The 21,794-nt window shown below is 39.0% G+C and overlaps 1 protein-coding gene and 1 long non-coding RNA gene across 4 annotated transcripts in view; one reads left to right on the top strand and one right to left on the bottom strand.

The window, feature by feature from the left end:
• LOC139083832 (uncharacterized) overlaps positions 1 to 8,923 on the bottom strand; it is a 52,118-nt gene extending 43,195 nt beyond the window's left edge. The window contains exons 1-2 of the long non-coding RNA XR_011540801.1: positions 8,789 to 8,923; positions 5,870 to 5,939 (exon numbers count right to left, since the gene is read on the bottom strand). This is a non-coding gene — a long non-coding RNA (uncharacterized lncRNA). The remainder of the gene's footprint in view (positions 1 to 5,869; positions 5,940 to 8,788) is intronic.
• The window catches only part of PGR (progesterone receptor), a 73,914-nt gene continuing 58,399 nt past the window's right edge, over positions 6,280 to 21,794 (top strand). For all 3 annotated transcript variants that reach the window (XR_011540800.1, XR_011540799.1, XM_070623016.1), the window contains exons 1-2: positions 6,280 to 9,213; positions 10,439 to 10,590. Coding sequence is in view for 1 of the 3 variants with exons in the window: in XM_070623016.1 (XP_070479117.1) it covers positions 7,574 to 9,213; positions 10,439 to 10,590 (1,792 nt within the window). In the remaining 2 variants the exon portion in view is untranslated. The remainder of the gene's footprint in view (positions 9,214 to 10,438; positions 10,591 to 21,794) is intronic.

The following is a 21,794-nucleotide window of genomic DNA, read 5'->3' as shown; positions in this document are numbered from 1 at the left end:
ACCTTCTAAAATGACTTTAACTGGACTGATCCATTATCAGGACTAAGAAATGTGTTCAGTGAGATGAAACAATCTACCACTCAGCTTCTGGACTGTGAAACTTCTTAAAGTTTCAAAGGCAGGACTGTGGGGACCTGAAATTGGCCACCCCAAGATATGTCTCTTCGGCATCAGGATTATTTGAGGCTGATTGCTTTTGATAAACTGGGACAGGGAAGGAGGCTCTGAGGAATGGAATTTGCCCTTTGTTAGCACACACTTACATTTGTAAGGTATATCTCTATCTGTAAAAGGCGCCTCCCTCTGTACCAGGAAGAAGAAAGGAGATGACCTTCTCTCTAGAAACTCTTAATCAATGCCAAAGGCAAGGACTTAAATCTGCATTTTATTGTGCTTGTCTGGTAACCTCCTGTAACTGACTTCCCTCCCTCTCCCAATGTTGGCATTTCTTTAAGGATTAAGCATCTTTCCTTAGGCTAGGAACTGATTGCTGCTCTCACCTGTGGCCACCCAGCTCAAGACAATAGACTTGCCTCCTGCTGTGTCCATCAAGCGCTGTGCCAACAGGGCAACCTTGTGACTATTGTAGGAGGGACATTTCAATCATATGTGAAACATCCTGTTTAGGGGTATATAACAACTCTGTGCACCCCACTTCTTTGGTGCCCTTTCTTCCTTCGGGAAGAAAGGCCCAAGGCCATGGTTCGTCATAAAGCAGTTGTTTAATTTTCTCTTGCTATTCTGTCTCATGTGAATTTAATTCGTTCTCCGGCCAGATGAACCTACTTTGCATAGAGGAAAAGTCTTCCTTCCCTACAATACCATTCAAAATAGCATCAGAAATATGAAATAACTGGAGATAGATTTGACAAAAGATGTGAAAGACTTGTACAGTGAAAGCTTCAAGATATCACTGAGAGAAAGTAGGCCCAAGGAAATGGAGATATATATCATCTTCATGGGAAGATGGAAGACAACGTTGATGAGATATCAATTTCTCTCCAAATCAATCTATTTCAATTCAACCCCAATCAATATTGCAGCAGGTGTGTTTGTAGAAATTGATAAACTGGTTCTAAAGTTTATATGGAAATGCAAAGGACCTAGAATAATCAAAACAATTTTGATAAAGAAGAATAAAGTTGGAGCAGTAACACTTCAAGTATTCAAGACCTATTATATAGCTACAGCAGTCAAGATAGAGTGGTATTGACATAAAGATTGTCAAATAGAACAATGAAACAAAATCGAGAGTCCAGAAACAGACCTCCACATATATGAATAAGTGATTTTCAACAAAGTTGTAAAGGTAATTAAGTGGACAAAGGATATTCTTTTCAGCAAATAGTGTTGGAATAACTGGATATCCATATGCAAAACAAAGAACTTTGATCTATACCTCATACCATATTAAAAAGTAACAAAATAATTCATAGATATAAAGGTAAAATCTAAAACTGTAAAACCAGAAGAAAACATAGGAGTAAATTTCTGTGACCTTTGGTTTGGCAAAGATTTTTAATTATGACACTGAAAGTACAATTCATAAAAGTGTAAATTTATAAATTAGACTTTATCAATATTAAAAACATCTGCTCTTCAAAGGATACTGTTAAGAAAACAAGAATAAGGCACAGATTAGGAGAAAATATTTTCGAATCATATGTATGACAATGGACTTGCATCAGAATTCATAAAGAACTCTCAAACAATAAGGAAATAAACAACTTTTTTTTAAAAAGCAAACAAAACATTTGAACAAACACACCAAGAAAGATATACCAATGACACATAAGCCCATGAAAAGATGATCAACATCATTAGTCATTAGGGAAATGCAATTAAAACCACAATGAGATATCACTATATAACTATTAGAATTGCTAAAATTAAAAATACTGACCATACCGATTGTTGTCCAGGATATGGAAGAATCAGAACTGTAATATACTGCTAGAGGGAATGTAAAATGATACAATCACTTTGGAAAATTGTTTGGTAAAACATATGTCCATACAAAGACTTATACATACAATTTCATAGTAGCTTTATTTGCAATATCAAAAAACTGGAAACAATCCAAATACTCATCAACAGGTAAATGGATAAACTATGGTATATCTATACAATGAATCACTACTCAGCAATAAAAGGAATGAACTAATGATACATACTTAATATAGATGAATCTTAAAATAATTACGCTGAGTGAAAGAAGCTAGATGAAAAAATCATACACTGTATTACATAAAATTCTAAGAAATAAAAACAAATGTAGAACACATTTAGAATTCAGATCTTCATTTCCAATATAATTTTCCAATAAATAGCTGTTTCTAGGATGGGAGCAGGAAATAGACAAGATGAGTCTGTAGCATTTTGTAATGACAGAAAGTAGGAAAGTGCGCGTGCGTGTGCGCAAGCGGGCGCACGCACACACACACACACACACACACACACACACACACGAGCTCCCAATGCCCAAAGCTAGGACAACTTGAGCAACAAAATAAAGTGTACTGGATTATAACCCAAAGTATAAAAAATAAACATCCATGAGTCAATACTGATATAAATAAAAGACTGAATAAATTAGTAAATAGGGGAAAAGAAGTAATTCTCCCATGCAGAAGAATTCCAAATAAATTTTGTAGATACTCCACCCTAAAGGAAGGAGAGCTTAACTCCTTACTCCCACATATTCCCTAAAGTATGGTCTGCTTAGTGACTTCCTTCCAAAGAGTACAGTATGGCAAGAGGGGAAAAAGAGTAATTTTGCAGGGGAAAAACCTGACAAATACTACTTCAGCCATGTGATCAAGGTCAACATCAACACTGATAAGTCACGTTGACAGTATGTAACTGGATATGAAGTGATGAGTATGGCACTTTACCCCTGTGATTTTCCTCACGAAACCCATAACTCCAATCTAATCATGAGGAAAACATGAAATTCCAATAGAGGGGGACCCTACAATATGCCTCACCAGATTCCCCAGAGCTGTCAAGGTCATCAAAATCAAAGAAAGTCTGAGAAACTTTCATAGCCAAGAGGAGCCTAAGAAGACATAGCAACAATGTAATGTGGTGTCCTGGATGGCATCCTGGGAAAGAAGAAGAACATTAGGTAAAAACTAAGGAAATCTGAATAAACTATTTCTATTAGTTAATAATAATGTATTGATATTAGTCTATTAATTATAACAAGTATACCATATTAATATAAGATGTTAATAGGGGAAACTGTATGTAGAGGATATATGGGAACTCCCTGTACTATCTGCTTAATTTCTCTGTAAATCTAAAATTGTTCTAAAAAAGTAAAGTCTATTAATAAAAACATTAACACACTTAGTCCTAAAAACCGTGTGTGTATAATTTAATATGTTTAATAAATCAGATATGATTTTTTTTAAAAAAAAAACTAATGTGTAGTGATAGAAAGCAGATTAGTGGTTGCTTACGGATAGATGGGAAGTGGCAGAGGTGGGTGGGAATAGGAAAGAGCAGTAGGAAAGGATTAAAAAGTGGCATGACATAAATAAAGATGAAATTGTGTCATTTGTGACGTGAATGGACCTTGAGGGTATTATGCTCAGCAAAATAAGTCAGACAAAGAAAGATACATACCGTATGATGTCACTCATTTGAGGAAGATAAACAAACAAACACACACAGATACAGAGAACAGATTGGTGCTTACTAGAGGGAAAGGGGTTAGGCGAAGGGCAAAAGGGAAAATGGGGCACAAGTGTAGTGACAGACGGAAACTAGACTTTTGGTGGTGAACACAATGCAGTCTATACAGAAACCAAAATATAATGACGTACACCAGAAATTTACACAATGTTATAAACCAGTGTGACAAATAAAAACAATAATAATAAAAATTTTAAAAAATAAAAATAAATGAAAAGTGGCATAAGGGAACTTATGGAGGAAAAGGGTTATTTATGATCTTGTTTGTGGTGATGGTTTCACAGGTATATACATATGTCAAAGTGTAACAAAATGTACATTTTAAACATATGCAGCATATTGTTTGACAATTATACCTTAATAAAACTTTTTTCAAATATAAACAGACAAACAAAAACTTCCAAATTTGAATTCTCTTCTCCAAAAGTAAATAGTCTTCAGGAATATTTGGAGTTAGCCCCATCTACTTGAATTTAACCAGTAGTTCTGTTTCACTCAAAGATTCATATATTTTGAAATTCCTGTACCAACAACGCTAATCACCAAGAATCAAATGTCATGGCATAATGGTGATTTAGGATATGCTGGGCACCTTTATTATTGTTTTCCCACTTCAAGATTTTCAATCTTATGCAAATAACCTAGTCAGACTGTATGGCTTGAGAGAATTTGTATAACCAATCAAAATTAAGCCAAATATAGTTTGCCAGATTTAAAATGAGGCCGAGAGCCAATTTTATGGCTACAGCAACCTGAAAACCAAATTCCAAGCTATCTGCTGTTTAAAAATAACACTCCCAAGAAGGCTGCCATTTGATGGCCTGGGTTCCAATCTGGCTATGCTACTTACTGTCTTTATAACATTGAGCAACTCCGTGCCTCAGTTTTCTCAACTATGAAATGGAGATAACAGTACCTTCTTCATGGGACTGTTGAAGGATTAAACAAATTAACACATGTAACGGTCTTAAAAGACTACCTGGCAGTGCTGTCCGGATTCTACAAATTCTACAGATTCTGTGGCACCAACCATCAGGAAAACGTAAACCAAAACCACAGTGAGACACCACTTCACACATTGGGAGAACTATAACAAGAAAGACCTAACAAGTGCAGCCAAGGATGTGGAGAAATTGGAACGCTCATATATATATATACTTCTAGTGGGAATGCAGAATGTACAGTCACTTTGGAAAACAGTCTGGCAGTTCCTCAAAAGGTAAAACTCAGAAAGTTAACCCTAGAATTACCATATGACCCAGCAATTCTACTTCTAGGAATATATCCAAGAGAAAGGAAAACACATGTTCATACAAACACTTGTACATAAATCTTCATAGAAGCATTATTCATAATAGCCTAAAAGTAGAAACAACCCAAATGTCCAACAACTGATAAACAGATAAATAAAATGTGGTATAATCATACAATGAAACATTATTTGGCCGTAAAAAGGAATGAAGTACTGATACATGCTACAACACGGCTGAACCTTGAAAACAATATGCTAAGTGAAAGAAGTCGGCAAAAAAGACCACATATGGTACAATTCCATTTATACGAAATGTACAAAATAGATAAATCCCTAGAGAAGGAAAGTAGATTACTGGCTAGGAGGATATTTGGGGAGAAAGGAGTGACTGCTAATGGGATGAGATTTCTTTTTGGGGTGTATAAATCTAAAATTGATAGTGGTGATGGTTACGCAACTGTGAATATGCTAAAAACCATTGACTTGTACACTTTAAAAGGAGTGAACCTTATGATATGTGAATTATACCTCAAAAAAGCATGTTAAGTGGTTTAAAATGGATGGGAAAGAGGAAAGCCTGAGAGCAACAATAACAGTATTCATAATAATAAATTAGTTCACCTCTGTAGCCTCATCCCCTTCCATTCCCAAATTTACTCTATGCTGTATCCATAATGACCCCCTTGCAGTTCTAATATTACATCTTCCTATTTGATGTCCTGTGAACATAGTATATGTGCTTCCTGGAATTCTCTTCACCTCTCCTCTATCTGCCTAATTCCTTTACATCTAAAATTAGTCAGAATAAGCTAATTGCTGGAATAATCAATTCCAAAATCCAGTGGCCTAACATGATGCAAGTTTATTTCTGACTCATGTAGACCCTCCCAAGGTGAGACAGAGATCCAGGCTCCTTACCTCTAGTGGCTCTGCCCATCCTGGAGTCTTGGAGTCTTCCACTGTATTCTCTACCCCTGGCTGAGAGAACCTGTGGGGGCATCAGCACAGATAGGACCTCGAGGAACTTTCCAAGTGATTAATTCCGTTTTGAATATGGTACATTTAAGATGATGTCAAGATACCCAATGGTCTTGAGTTCAGCACAGAGATTGTTCGTTTCTGACTCCATATCTCAAATATATTGTGAGACTCCCCACCCCCCTCCAGTATATCTTCAAGAAGTAAGAGGAGATCTGCTTAAAAAACTCAAGGATTATTTTTTTTTTAAATAAGAATGTTGAGGGAAGAAAATACTATTCAACAACTCTATTGAAGATTTTATGATGTAGCACAGGAATAAGCTGCAACTAAAGGAAACTTTCCTTAAAGTACTATTTATTAAAAATTGGAATGCATTCCTGAGGACAAATCAAGGGATGGCACACAACATCCAAACTTCCTGCACAGGTAGAGAGGTGTTATCAACTTTCTTACACTCCCAAACTTCTCTGCTACCTTGAGGACTGTTTAAGAGGAGCAGGACATGTTGTTTGCAGTAAGAGAAATTTGAAGGTACTCACTTTTATGGAAGCCATAAAAGAGAATCTCTTTTATATTATTTAAGATCCTCCTTGATACACTTATTCTGAAAGATAATATAGCCAAATATCTTCCTCTTTGTTAAATCTTTACAACACTAAAATCCTGAAAAGTCAGCGTAGAATCCATTCGTTTTTCCAGTCAGATTGGGCGTAATTCTTAATTGATAGGACAACATCTAATATGCTTATGAAGTTCCATCCCACAACACCTGCTCTTCAGAGTGGAACTCAGACTAGCGCTTGGGAATACCAACTCCAGAAATTCAGATCAAGTCCATAATTGGGGTAGGGAGGGGCTGTAGGCGGGGCCTCCGGAAGGGGAGGAAGCGTCGTTAGAAAGCTGTGGGACCAGTCCACGGCTGTCACAACTTGAGTTAAGCCTTGTAGTATCTGAGCGTGCGAGGATCTGGTGTGTGAGTATCATTCTCAATGAGAACTAGTTTCATTTGGCATTTGAGTGGAATCTGCAACCAGAGGAGTTTCGTCCTCCCGGACTGCTGAGAAATGCGACAGCTGCAGAGGTGACTGTCGCCAGCAATAGGGAGCCGGCAGGAAGACTACTGTTGTGGAGAATGGGCTGTACCGAAAGGTCCAAGTAGCCCCAGGGTTTTAGTGAGAAGGGAAGTGGAACGCAGTCAGGGATTGGGAGCTACAAGGCGTGCACCGGTTTGAAGCCGGAGAAAAAGTCGGGAGAGAGAGCCGCGTCTAATTACTTTAGAAGCTGCCACCACTCGAGTGCCGGACTTGTGAGTATTCTGCGTCTCTTGTCGTCAGACTGAAGTTGGAGAGCTCTCCCAGTTAGGCGACGAGATCCTACAACTACCTTCTCCTGCCCTCCCCACTTGCCTCAGGGACCCAACAACTGCCACCCTTTCCTTGCCTACCGGATGCAGGGCAAGGGCAGGAGCTGACCAGCGCCGCCCCCTTCCGACCCAGGAGGTGGAGATACCCCCCGCCGGTCCAGCCAAATTCAACACCTGTTTTCTCTTCCCGCTGCTCCTATATTCCCGACACCTCCTCCGCCTTGCCCTATCCCTCCTCCCTAGAGACAGGGGAGGAGAAAAAGGAAGTTCAAGTCGTCATGACAGAGCTGAAAGCAAAGGATCCCAGGGCTCCCCACGTGGCGGGCGGTGCGCCCTCTCCCACCCAGGTCGGATCCCCTCGGCTGGGACGTCCAGACGCTGGCCCCTTCCAGGAGAGCCAGCCCTCCGACGCCTCGTCCGTGGTCTCGGCCATCCCCATCTCCCTGGACGGGCTGCTCTTCCCTCGGCCCTGCCAGGGACAGGACCCCCGGGACGGAAAGACGCAGGCCCAGCAGTCGCTGTCAGAAGTGGAGGGGGCGTATCCCAGAGTTGAAGCCACAGGGGCTGCAGGAGGTGGCAGCTCTAGACCCCCAGAAAAGGACAGCGGGCTGCTGGACAGTGTCTTGGACACGCTACTGGCGCCCTCAGGTCCGGGGCAAAGCCACGCCAGCCCTCCCACCTGCGAGGCCACCAGCCCTTGGTGCCTTTTTGGCCAGGAGCATCCTGAAGATCCCCGATCTGCCCCCTCCACCCAGGGGGTGTTGCCCCCGCTCATGAGCCGGCCCCAGGGCAAGGCTGGCGACAGCTCTGGGACGGCAGCTGCCCATAAAATACTGTCCAGGGGCTTGTCACCGTCCCGGCAGCTGCTGCCCCGGACCTCTGGGAGCCCTCGATGGCCTGGGGCCGCAGTGAAGCCGTCTCCGCAGCCCGCAGTGGTGGAGATGGAGGGGGAGGATGGCTCCGAGTCCGAGGACTCCGTGGGTCCGCTTCTGAAGGGCAAACCCCGGCCTCTGGGAGGCACGGCGGCCGGAGGAGAAGCCCCGGCCACGGCTCCTGGGGTGGCCGCAGGAGGCGTCGCCCTGGTCCCCAAGGAAGATGCCCGCTTCTCGGCGCCCCGGGTTGCTCTGGCGGAACAGGACGCGCCACCGGCGCCCGGGCGCTCCCCGCTGGCCACCACGGTGATGGATTTTATCCACTTGCCCATCCTGCCGCTCAACTCGGCCTTCCTGGCCGCCCGCACCCGGCAGCTGCTAGAGGGGGAGAGCTATGACGGCGGGGCCCCGGCTGTCAGCGCCTTTGCCCCGCCGCGGGGCTCGCCCTCGGCCTCGGCCACCCTGGTGGCCACCAGCGACTTCCCCGACTGCGCGTACCCACCCGACGCCGAGCCCAAGGAGGACGCGTTCCCGTTCTACGGCGACTTCCAGTCGCCCGCCCTGAAGATCAAGGAGGAGGAGGAAGGCGCCGAGGCCGCCGCGCGCTCCCCGCGGCCGTACCTGGTGGCGAGCGCCAATCCCGCTATCTTCACCGAGTTCCCGCTAGCGCCGCCGCCTCTGCCTCAGCGCGCGCCGTCGTCCAGACCCGGGGAATCGGCCGCGGCGGCCGCCCCCCCGAGTACCTCCGTCTCGTCCGCCTCCTCGTCGGGGTCGACCCTGGAGTGCATTCTGTACAAGGCGGAGGGCGCGGCGCCCCAGCAAGGCCCGTTTGCGCCGCCGCCCTGCAAGGCGCCGGGCGCGGGCGCCTGCCTGCTGCCGCGGGACGCCCTGCCCTCCACCTCGGCCTCGGCCGCCGCGTGCGTGGCAGCGGCCCCTGCGCTTTACCCGCCGCTCGGCCTCAACGGGCTCCCGCAGCTCGGCTACCAGGCCGCCGTGCTCAAGGAGGGCCTGCCGCAGGTCTACCCTCCCTATCTCAACTACCTGAGGTGAGCGGCCGGGGCGAGGCGCGCCCTGCGCAGCGCGGGAGAAGGGCCACCGCCGCCGCCAGCCCCCTGCCCTCCGCTCCCCGCGCGGCCGCGAGGGCGTGGGTGGTGGGGGCGGCGCACGGGGCAGGTGGGCTTCATTCTCCTTCCCTCTTGTCCTCATTTTTGGGGGATGCAAAGGGGGCGCAGAATATGCCGGGTTTTGGAGCATGCCTTCCCGCAAACATTTTTCTAAACTTTACAAATCGGCGAGCTTCCCGGGCAGGACCGGCCCTGATTGAAAATTTGCAGCGTCACACTAGGTCCGCTGTGGCCCCGTGGAGCCGAAAAGGTGAGGCGATGTGGGGGCTTTATGAAATGCTTCTCTTCTTGCAAGGCTGTCTCCTGAGGATGTGTTTTGGAGAGGAGACGTTAAGGCACCGTCCCCCGGGAGGGGAATCACTTGATGCGGGGTACCCGGCCAGAACCGAAAGCAGGTTTGGACGCTTAACGGCTCCATTTTCATACAAATCTCAAGATTAAAATTAATTAGAAGGGTAATGTGTTTAAATTCTGGATTTAAACGTTAATCCCTGCAGTGCACTGTATTCCAGTGTTGTTTCGGATCCGCTATAACTTTTTTCGTGAAGGTTTTCAAAAACATTTTAATTTACATATTGAAGTAATGGAATTTTATAGGAAAAAAAGAATGCTCTCTTGGAATCTTCTGTGCTGTAAATAGGGGAAAAAAAAGTGTCAGTATATTGAACAGTACTTTAAATGACAAACACCTATGCTTGTAACAATAATTATAGGGTTGAGTTTTAAAAACTCAAAACAAAAGCTTTGCTAAGAACGATTAAACTCTTGAAGCAAAAACCATGTTTATTGTTACCTAGCATACAGGAAGGGCATAATAATTCATTTGATGAAGGCTAAATTGATTCTAAATAAGTTTTGTAGAAAGAATTTTTTAAACCAGTGGACCTTAATTTTCCTAACATAAAATTGTGTATAAATTGTTATTCTTTCATGTTGCTGTTCCTGATTAACCGCTAATAATTTGCAAGTCTGATGAATCCAGTAACAGGTAGTGCACCAAGTTTAGTTGCATGTCTTTCAAGTGTGCATTTATACAATGCTATTTTTAAAATCCCCTTTCGCCCTGTCAATGACCAGTTAAGAAAACTTTAGTATTAGATAGTGGTGCACCTAAAAATAAATGGAGTACTTTGTTTTGCATTTCAAGGCCGGATTCAGAAGCCAGCCAGAGCCCACAGTACAGCTTCGAGTCATTACCTCAGAAGATTTGTTTAATCTGTGGGGATGAAGCATCAGGCTGTCATTATGGTGTCCTTACCTGTGGGAGCTGTAAGGTCTTCTTTAAAAGGGCAATGGAAGGTAGGCTCCTTTCCCCTCACCCTTTGTTGTTGGCTTGATTGTAAATGGAGACCATCTAATATTTTATAGATTTTATTTATCCCTTGCTTCTTCTAAGAAAGTTATATTTCCATATAACTTAAAATGTATGATGTTTTAACAATATGTTTTTATTTATAATACTCAAACTTGAACGTGGTTGGATATTATAATTGCGTACTGTTTGACTAACACTTTCAATATTATACACAAGTCATACTAATCTCGGGAATAATGCTACTATTGTTTATTAACTGTCTGGCTTTAAGAAATAGCTTTGTTCTAATCATATGTCTCTATTTCTATCATATATAATATATAATATATATTAAATCTAAAATTTCAATCAAAATAAAAATGGTAAAAGTTGTTGAAATTATATAAATGTACTTGTATGTATATGTGTACATATGATGCAGTTACAAATTTTCTATATGATTTTGTCTTTCCCATACTTGCATATCTCTGTAATACTTATATAATGATAATTCTAAACAAATTTTTTAAATTGTTTAGCATATTTTTGTAAGTGTATAGGGAATGGAGTAAATAGTTTAAAGCAAATGAAAAAATTTGGACATCACAGTAATATAATTTCTAAAGAAGTATTTTGCTTCAAGTAAGACATTTAAGTTTTTAAAATCATCTACATATTTAGTGATTTTGCATTGACTTGCATAGTATATTTCAGACTTGAACTTTCGTAGAAAATGTTTTTTAATTTCTCTATCTACACTGAACTCTAAGTAGGCAAACACATTATATTTGAAGATCATTTCTCATTTGAATTCTCACAATAAGTGTATTTTATAACAAGCTGAAGTGAGTTTAGGTTCCCTCTGGAGTACTAAGATCACATCTAGACAAGGAACCAAAGATCTAGATGTCTGCTTTTTTTGCTTTCTGTCCATGAGTTTTCTGATTGCAGGAGCCCTCTATTCATAAAGAAAAGAGGGAGTGGGGAATTTTTACCTTAAGAGGGCTTTCAGAGGAGTTTGATGTGCATATTTAATGCACATTTACCCCAAAGGAATATTAACCTAAAAATATTTAACAAAAATATTGACTATCCCTGCAGATGCCTAACAGGTGATTCTTTAGAACTATTATGCCTTTTTGATAAAAATGATTCCCAACTATTTATTAATAGTATTTGTACTCATTCTACTGAAATTAATTCTTCATAAAAATATTTGCTTTGTATATTTCTAGAATATGATTTTTTCCCACAAAGGATGAATGTTTTTAACTGATGTTGAACACATGTATTCAGCTTCAGGGGGGTTTAATTGCATTTTAAATTAACTGAAGCACTGTGAAAAGAGGGTACTTGAGAAAATGGTACAACTGAGAGTGGCTTTAACTTTCCCATTGACATCATTTAGTCATAGTTGCAGATAGAAGTTCATTGTGTGAAGAGTCAATTCTCCAGTGTGTAATTGGAGTTACTATCCCATCTGACTTTGGTTCTGGTTTCTTGAACATTCCTTTCTGCATTAATATGATTTTCTTTATTCTTATAGTCTCCTTAGAATAATATAATTTTATAAGTGAATGATCCCCTTCGAATTCCCTAAAGGCCAGTTTCTTCTAGCCCAGCTCCTTCTTTTTACAGATAAGCAATCCCAAAGATATAAATTTGAGTATCCAAAGAGCACACAACTAGTTACTAATTGATTGTTAGTCAACATAGGTTAGATATTATTTAATTACAATGCTTATAAATCAGAAATGCTGTGCACAAGTGGATATATGGTAAATGCTGTTTAATTCTCAGAAGTTACTTCAAAAAGTGCATGTAGAGAACTAAGAGCACCCTAACTGTAAAATACAAATGTTTTCACCACATTATTATCAGAATAGCATCCAAAACCAAAAATTTACTCTTAGGAAGTATTTGTTGGACCCCTACTTTTGGCATGGTCCTATTTTAGTCTTAAATAGTAGAAATGAGGCACTCTTATTTGGCAACATTTATAAAGAGGAACTTAGGACAGACATTGATAAATCCTTCATGAAACTAGAGCAAGATTACAAAAGTATATGAGTAAGTTCATTCATTCAGCAATTATTGTATACCTCTTATATTTAGATTTGTGCCAAAGATATTGTTTCCCTGACTTCACTTCTCTCTGCCTTAGATTACAAAATGAGGATAGCTGTAGCTACTTCTTAGAGTTGTTACAAAGATTGCATGAGTTAATACGTGTAAAGTATTTAAAAGAATGCCTAGCATATTGTCAGCTTCAATTGGTGTTGTTTTTGCCTTCAAGGAGTGTAGAGTTGAGGAGGTAACAGATATGCATGTAAAACATATGTGTATGTAAAATAGAAATTCTCACTTAACATCCAGATAAGCAATTCTATAAAGTATGTAAGATTTGTGTAGTTTGTGAGTTTGTATATTTGCAAAGGGGGAGGGTGTTCGTAGGATGGAATGTACATGTTCTAGAATGATGGGAGAAGACTTCATGGAAGATATAAACTTCATTTGGTTATTAAAGGACAAGTAAGATTACTGATCTCTGAACATTGAGGAGAACTTTTAAGTGTATATGTTCAAAGAAGAGTGAAGAGATTAAGATTAGACTGACCAAGACTTGAAGATTCATATTAGGAAATTGTTAGAGTTATAGGCTGGGAAGTTAGGTTGTTAGTATTTGGATGAATTGGGAGAGAATCAGTGATTTAAAGCAAAAGAATAGAGAGAAGGTTCTGGGAGTTTTCAATAGTAAGGAAGATGAGTGAAAGGACTTTTATAGTTGAAGAGAAATACCAGGTTTGAATCTTAGAGTAAAGTAGGGCTGTGTCATGAGCTGGTTTGAGGTAGAACTCTGTGGGGATGTCAGTATGTCCAGGTGTTGAAAGTCAAGAGTCAACAGAATCAATATTAATGTTTACTAAGGATAATAATGATAATAATGGCATTTAGAGTGACTATGTGCCAGTGACTATTTAAGTGTCTTATGGGTCTTAACTCATTTAATCCTTATAATGTAGATATTATTATTATTCTCTCTTTCCAAATAAGGAAAGTAAGGCCCAAAGATGTTGAATAGCCTTCAGTACAGCTGGGAAGTTGTAGGGTCAGGATTCAAATCCAAATGGTGTGACTCCAGAATCTGTGCTCTCCACCACTATAATTCTTTTCTCATAATAGGAAATGTGGTTTAAAATTTCAAAGAAAAACAATAGAGGGTTGGAAGAAAAAGTGTTAGCCAAGTGATAAAATAGACATCTAAGAAGGTAAAAGTGAATCCTAAAAGAAAATGCAAGACCAAGGATGTTTGGAGGGTGTGATATAAATAGATAGAGCAGCAATGAGAAGACACAAGCAGGGGCCAAAAACCAGTTACCCCACCTGTCCTCCAAGTTAGGAGTGGGAGATGAGAAAGCCTATACAGAAGTCACCCAGGAAAACTGGGTTTCTTTTGGTATGAGACGGAAGACAGAAGTGGGAGAAAAAAAAAAAAAAGAAACCACTCTGAAGTCGGGTACAGGGAGAGGGAGAGATGATGTCTCTTAAGCTAAAAGATGAATTAGGCAAAAAGCAATTGGCTGAATAGCCCACTGCATTCCTTTATTAAGACTTGGCTTGAAGCAACATATACATTGTGAAAGGATTCTCCCCATAAAGTCAATGAACACATCCATTACCTCACGTTTACCTTTTTTGGGCAAGAACATTTAAGTTCTACTCCTTCAGCAAATTTAAACTATACAATAAAATGTTATGAACTATAGTCACCATATTATACATTAGGTCCTCAGACCTTATTTATTTTGTAGTTGAAAATTTGTACCCTTTTACCAACATCTCCCTATTTCCTCCATACACCTCCCTCCGCCCCCCAGGCCCTGGCAACCACTTTTCTACTCTCTGTTTCTATGAATTTGATTTTTTTTTATTCTAACATAAATGATAGCATACGGTATTTTTCTTTCTCTGTCTGGCTCATTTCACTTAGCATAATGTCCTCCAGGTTCATCTGTTTTTTTGTTGTTGTTCATGTATGAATTAACCAAATTTATTGAATACCTGCTGTGTGCCAAATACTATGCTGGGTGCTAGTTGAAAAAGCAGTAAAAGGGGTGAGCTAGCTGGCTGCAACCCTAGTAGAGTTTATAGTATAGTAGAGGAAAGGGACATTCTCTCAATTAGCATGCATGTAAGTAATTATAGAAGTGGTAAGTGATTAGTTTGTGCAATGCCTGGGCAACTAGAGAATTGACTAGTCTGCCAGAAGCTGGGCATGGTGGGAAGAGTCTTTGAGAATTAGAGACACCATCATAAGTAGACCACAGAAGAAACTAGACAGAAATGAAATATTTTTATGAATAATGGATTTCTTTCAAAAGTTCAGAAGAGTTGGTGTCATAAACTAAAAATGAAAACTGATTTGGCAGCATAGTTCTGCCTGGTATGGCTTCCAAAAGAGAAATAATGAACATACAAACATTTTTAAGATTTTATTATCTTTTAGAGCAATTTTAGGTAAACAGTGAAATTGAGAGGAGGAACAGAGATTTCCTATATACTTCCTGCCCTGATACATGCATAGCCTCCCCTTTTATCAACATTCTTCGCCAGAGTGACACATTTGTTACAATTGAACCTACATTGACCTATCATAATCTCTCAAAGTCAATGGTTTACATTAGGGCTCGCTCTTGGTGTTGTACATTCTATGGGTCTGGGCAAATGTACAGTGACATGTATCCATCATTATATAATGCCCCTCTGTATCCCTAAAAACTTTTTCCTGCCTTTGGAGCTTTTTAATGCTTTCTCTGTCTTTTGTAGTCCACAAATTATCCAGCAATCCCTTCTACCATAATTTCTTCGATTAATATTTGGGCTCTTGAGAAGATAATTTGCCAATAAACTTGTTTAATGTAACTTTCTCTCCAGTAGAGTCTACCCTGTGGCAGTTTTCCTGTTACCCTAAAAACAAACATGTAGTAATTCACTGGACATCACTTCTAAACCCTATAAATAATAATAAATATTTTTAATAGTAGATAATAAGTTGGATATTTTATTCTCAAGCTGCACGTCTCTCAGTTTAATATTTAGCATGAGTAGTAAGCTGGTTTTAAGCACAGTTTTGTATTATGACCTGTTAAAGTAAGCCTCCACTTTACTGAAAGAAATCATTAAAAGGTAGCATTTGGTGTCATTTGCTCAATATTTGTTATGTAGAGTTCTCAAATTGTTAGTGCTCCTTCAGAGCCTGCATCTTAATACCACTGCAAGAACCTAAGGGGGAAGCATTGATATCAAGACATACTTGCTAATGCTAACAGCTAGCGCTCCTGCTCCAGCCTTTGAATTTTTGTGCTTTGATTACTCAACACAGCAATATGTTATCCTTTAAAAAATTAAAACGTTACCAATAAGGCTTAAATCCTCTTTGATCAATACCTCTAATCTGTTTCCTTTCCTACCATTCTTCTACACTGCTATCTCAGATTTTTACATGTGTGTGTATGCATATGTAATATTGTGTTTTGGATATGTTAACACGTAAATGATATCACATATCATAATTTGTGTATCATTTCTCATCGTATTTTTTTATGCAACAATGACCTGTAGCCCAGTATGTTTATATATAGTCCTAGCTTGTTCTTTTAACTATTGCATACTTCATAGTATAAGAATCTTATTAAGGTGTTGCTATTGCACCATTACTTGAGTAAGCATTTTTTGCACTTGCTTCCTTGAATACATGCCTTACTCCTCTTTCCAGAATACAATTATTTTGATGCAGCTGTAAGTGAACTGGGTGATTAGCTTCTTTCATGCTGCTAAAATGATTTAATTCATTGATTTATTCCTTCCAGATGTATGTATTGACACTAACTACATTTAAAAGTTGTTTGTGCTGATACTACAAAGATGAGTATTTATGTAGTCCCTCTCTTTGACATGCATAAAACCAAAAAGAAGAAAACAAAAACAAAAGAAAAATACTGATGTACAATTAGTGAACTTGAGAGTACTTTGATATGACTTATGCCAAAGCTGTGGATGCTGCACCACAGTATTCAGTTAGACAAATCTCGAAGGGTTGCACTTTGTTCCACTAACATATCCTGGTGTTGTGTGAGAGGCTTATTCATTTAACCGACGCTTAAGTACCCTTGGCTATGACCCAGGCACCATTCTAAGTGCTTTACTGTATTAAGTCCTTTGATCTTCTAAGAGTCCTATGAGGTGGAGGTATTCTTAATTTCTGTATTCACAGATGAGTATACAGAAAGGACGCTACAAGGTGTAGGGGCTGAGATTCAAATCCAGGGCATCTGACTCCAGCTTCTGTGTTTTGTGTGCTTCTGTGCTGTCTCTCCAGATTGTTTTGTATTTGAACAAATATTCGTTACTTTATAATTTTTCAGACAAAAACATGATCTCTTACAGGAGACTGGTTTTGAAGTTGTGTTCTTTAACTCAGTCCCATTCCTTTTTCAGCCTAGAACAGCTCTGCTTTTGTCTGTTTATTTGGTTTCTACTTCCACTTAAGATTTTATTTGAACAAAGGATTCCCCGCCAATGTTTTTTTTTAATACTGCTACATTATGACGAGAAGCCCTTAGGCCTCAATCATGTATTTATTCAGGTACTTGAGCAAATCCTAAACAGTTTCTTGACTTTATTTGCTGATACCTTTTTGACATCTGTGCATAGATAGGATGAACATTTGATCAAGGTTTCAAATCAAGCTGTTCAGTATTCTAACAGAATATCAGCATTATCACCTGAAAATCATATCTGAGTTATAGAGCTCTGTCTTTTGTCAGCAAAACAAAGTAACTTTAGAGAATCTTTCATCAGTAGCTTCTTTAAGAGATTGATAGAAATAATTGATACTCAAGGCAGAGACTCCAAAACAGGCACACTAATCATTTACGTTCCTGGGTTTTTAAACTTCATCCTCGTTTAGAACATTAGAAAGTCACATACTCTTAGATCTTCCATATCTGCCTAATTTGTGAAAGGGCAGATGAACACAATAGCCTTCTCATTGCTGGAAGGAGCTAATAAATTACATAATGCATATTTCACATAATTTATCAATCTATTATGTTTTCCTTTTTAGTTTAAATTCCTACAAAGCAAAGAAGTAAACTCTCATGCTCAGTTTTTTTAAATGTAATTAACTTAGGTTTTTGGTTTCCTTCTCAGCTGCTGCTATAGCCTCTGGTGTTACGTACTTTATATAACATTTTAAGGAATCATATAATTTGTTTTCTTGAAGAATAATACTCAATGATAATCTTTATTTCTTCAGAAAAAAATACTTCTAATGTTATTTTCTCTTCTATGGCGAAGTGATTTATTTGTGAGGTTGAATAAAAAAATTAGTGAGTATGGACAATGAGCCCAAAACTATGCTGCAACATTCGTAGGAAACATAAAAATTAAAGAGTAAAAATAATGGCTATCATTTATTAAGTGTTTGCTAAATTCAGGTACTCTTCTAATCTTTTCACGTGTCCTAACTCATTTAACCTTCACAATAATCCTCTGAGGAAGGTTCTTTCCTCGTTTTACAGATGAGGTTCTTTCAGTTAGTGAGAAGTAGAGCAGAATTGAGTTCCTGGAGCCCATGCTCCTACTCTCTACCGGATATTCACTGCCTCCACAGGAGAAAGTGCAGTCTTTAATTTCAAGGAGCTTGTAGTGCAAGTGGAAGTGACTGAATGACAAACAACCCACCGTTTAGAGCCTGGTTAAATTGTGTGATGCAGACTTGGAGTGCTGTAAGTGGATCAGGGAAGAAAGTACCAATAGCTGTTATTATTGACTGCCTGTGTGTAATAGAAACCATGGTTAATGCTTTATGTTCATTATCTCTGTTTTTATTCCCACTTTCTAGGTGTGTGAGCAGAGACTCAGAAGTTAAGTAACTTACCAAAAATAGTAGATAGTGCTGGAAGAGATTATTTATTTTTGTCCTGTAGTAGTTAGAAAAGGTGATTTATTGGAAAAAGTAGAACTTATTTACAACCTTTTAAAAAATAGATAGGAGTTAGGAGTTAAGAAGCTTTTATTTTCAGATGGATTATTTGATAAATGGTCTTGAGACTACTGGCCTATTAAACAAAAGAAAAATTTCAGGTGGGCCGACGATTTACGTGTTATTTTTTTTGAAGGGAAAAGACTCCTAAAAGCACAGAAAGAAAAGATGGAGGTATATATTTATAATCTTGGAGTGACAAAACTTTCTAATATTGACATGAAATCCAGAATTCAAAATTAAATTTGCTCAATTTTGCTACATAAATAAGTTTCAGACTTCTATAAGGCAAAAAAAAAAAAGTCAAAGGATAAATTAGGAAACTATTTGTAACACATGTATAAATCAAAAGAATGTTATTACTAATAGGCAAAATAGTCTTGCAAACCAATAAGAAAAAAAGACAAAGAGCCAAAAAGAAAAATGAACAAAAGATATGAAGATAATTCACAAAATAGTCTGTAGAAGTATGAAAAATGCTTAACTCACTAATAAGTAATATGATTAAAATAATGGGTATTCCAGCAGTCAGACTGATAAAGCAGTGAACAATAACCATTTGAGAGTCTGAGGGCAATTTGGTCTTATCTATTAAAAGTATTCATTACTTTGGCCCAACAATTTTACTTCTAGAAACTCGTCCTTAAAAAAACTAGAAATAGCTCCAGGTGGATGTTTATTACGTCATTATTTACAATACTTAGAAACTGAAAATAGCCCAAATGTCTGTTAATAGGAGATTAATAAATTATGATATACCTGTGCACTGAAATACTCTGTGGCCTTTAAAAAGAGCGAGCTAGCTGTCTGTATTGCAGATATGAAAAGGTATCTAAAATACATGATTTTGTGAAAAAGCAAGCAATGATATCATTTTGGGTAAAAATAATTTCACTCAGTTGATATTACTATATATAGAAAACTATCTGGAAAGAATATACACCAAACTGCTTGCTGTCAGGATATGATATGACAATATGCTTTTTTCTTTAAGCAAGAATTTCCTGAGAAGGCCACTATTACACATCAACCTCGTATCTGATTTCCTGCCACACTAACCCTACCTAGTCTGAGCTAGCCTCTGCTTCCCTGGTGCTGTGTAGTGGCTGTAGTGCACCACTTTTGACCTTCAGGTACCCTAGAAAGTTGAAAGAGACCATTAAAGAATACAGTTAGAGCAGAAAATTCCAAGTAAAAGGTTGAGGTCACCCTGCATTATAAATTGCAGAATCCAGCCTGGCTAGATGGAGCCAAGAACTGACAGAGGCCCACAATTCCTCATTCACAATCTCAATATCCAAAAAGCCCTGCAAACTAGAGTTTTCTTGTAGTCATTCATCAGTAATCCTTACCTGAGGGCTAGCCCCAGAGGCCTGGTGGTTAAGTTTGGTGCACTCTGCTTTGGCAGCCTGGGTTCAATTCCTGGGCACGGACCTACACCATTTGTCTGTCAGTGGCCATGCTGTGGCAGCAGCTTGCATACAAAACAAGGGGAAGATTGGCAACAGATGTTAGCTCAGGGCGAATCTTCCTCAGCAAAACATAACAATAATAATACCTTACCTGACCTGACCTGAACTTTCATTTTATAGGCTATGTGAATGTTCATACATTTTGTTGCATAGATATTAATGTGTTTCATTATGAAGATTTGCTCTATATCATCTTTCTAAAATCTAAACAATTTTGAATTCTGAAACATATCTGGCCCAAAAGGTTTCAGACGTACTAAGAAATAAATTCTTAGACTTTGTTGAACATGGTGCCCGCTGGAGTTTTGCAAAGTAGCAGGTTGAAAATTACTATAATTATTATTATCTCTCTTCCTATACTTTTACTACCATGCTGGGTTCTGCAGAGAGCTACAAAAAATAAATAAGTCATATTACCTAACCTCATGGAGTTTTTAATTTCATCAGGGAGATAAGACAACTCCATAAGTAAGTATAACATAGGTAATATAAACTAAATGTGGTTTGGATTTCCAGGGGGAAAAGATCATATTTAAATAGGAAGACCAAAATTATTTTTGTTGGGAAGGTAGCACGTTAGATGGACTGTTGAAAATGCATGATTTTGATAGCAAGAGTTGTAATAATGACTCTTATAAACAAAAAGTATCAAATGAGCAAAAGCACAATTTAGCTAAAGCGTAGAACATGGTCAGGGATCCAAGAATCCCCTGTAATTATATATAACATTTTTGTGTTTTTTTCTCGGGTGATCCCTCGCACAATATTTTCAAAGGCATCAGTGACACCCCTCCAGAAAAGTTAGGTACCACTGCCAAAAAAGAGTGGTGAAAATTATTATTATTAAACAAAGGGTTGAAAAAATGTGGAATACACAATGTGGTGTTTGGCAACCAACTGAGTAGAGAATGAGATGCCTCTAAAGATTTTTGAGCACCTTAGTGACATATTGCAATACTTTAGGGAAATTAATATGTTTGCAGTGAATAGGCAAGACTGAGGCCAGGAAACTACTAGGGCATGAAAACAATCCGGAGATGGTGCACTAAGGAGCTGAGCCAGGCGGGAGCTGAGAGGAATACGTTCATTGGGTAGATGGGAGCCAAGTTGAGTGGCATAATGAAAGTTCCACAAAATAATTATTTTTGGGGGAAAAAATGTAGATAGGGGAACTTTGATCTAAAGAAGTAGGAAGTATATGATTATTTTACTAAGTGAAGGAGTGATGTTGAAAGTAGTGTTTAGAGAGGATCATCCTCAGGGCGCCGTGCAAAATGGATTTGAACGAGGTTAGATGCCTTTGAGTCAGAGAGAACACCTATGGAGCTGATAACGTGGCTTATGAGATGTGGTTTAATTTCAAATTGTATATATTATATTCCACATAATATACTCACCAGAATATTGAAATAATATAATCTTTTGTGCACAACATAACTTCTGAGAATTGAGACATTCTCGTCTGTCAGTTTACTCATTCATTTGGTCATTTATTCCTTCATACAAAAACAAAAAGATATTTAGTGACTTCTTTGTGCCAGGATTTATGGTAGATATTGAGACTCAAAAATGAATCAGCCAAATTCATAAGTTAGGGAAAAAGAAATATAAACACATTATTAAAATATAGTCTAGTAATATTTATGGGAGGTCTGAAGTACGAATTGTGGAAGCATAGGATAGGGAGCAG

This window comes from Equus przewalskii, chromosome 6, assembly GCF_037783145.1.
Source record: "Equus przewalskii isolate Varuska chromosome 6, EquPr2, whole genome shotgun sequence".
NCBI lineage: Eukaryota > Metazoa > Chordata > Mammalia > Perissodactyla > Equidae > Equus > Equus przewalskii.
This window is presented reverse-complemented; position numbering and strand designations above follow the sequence as displayed.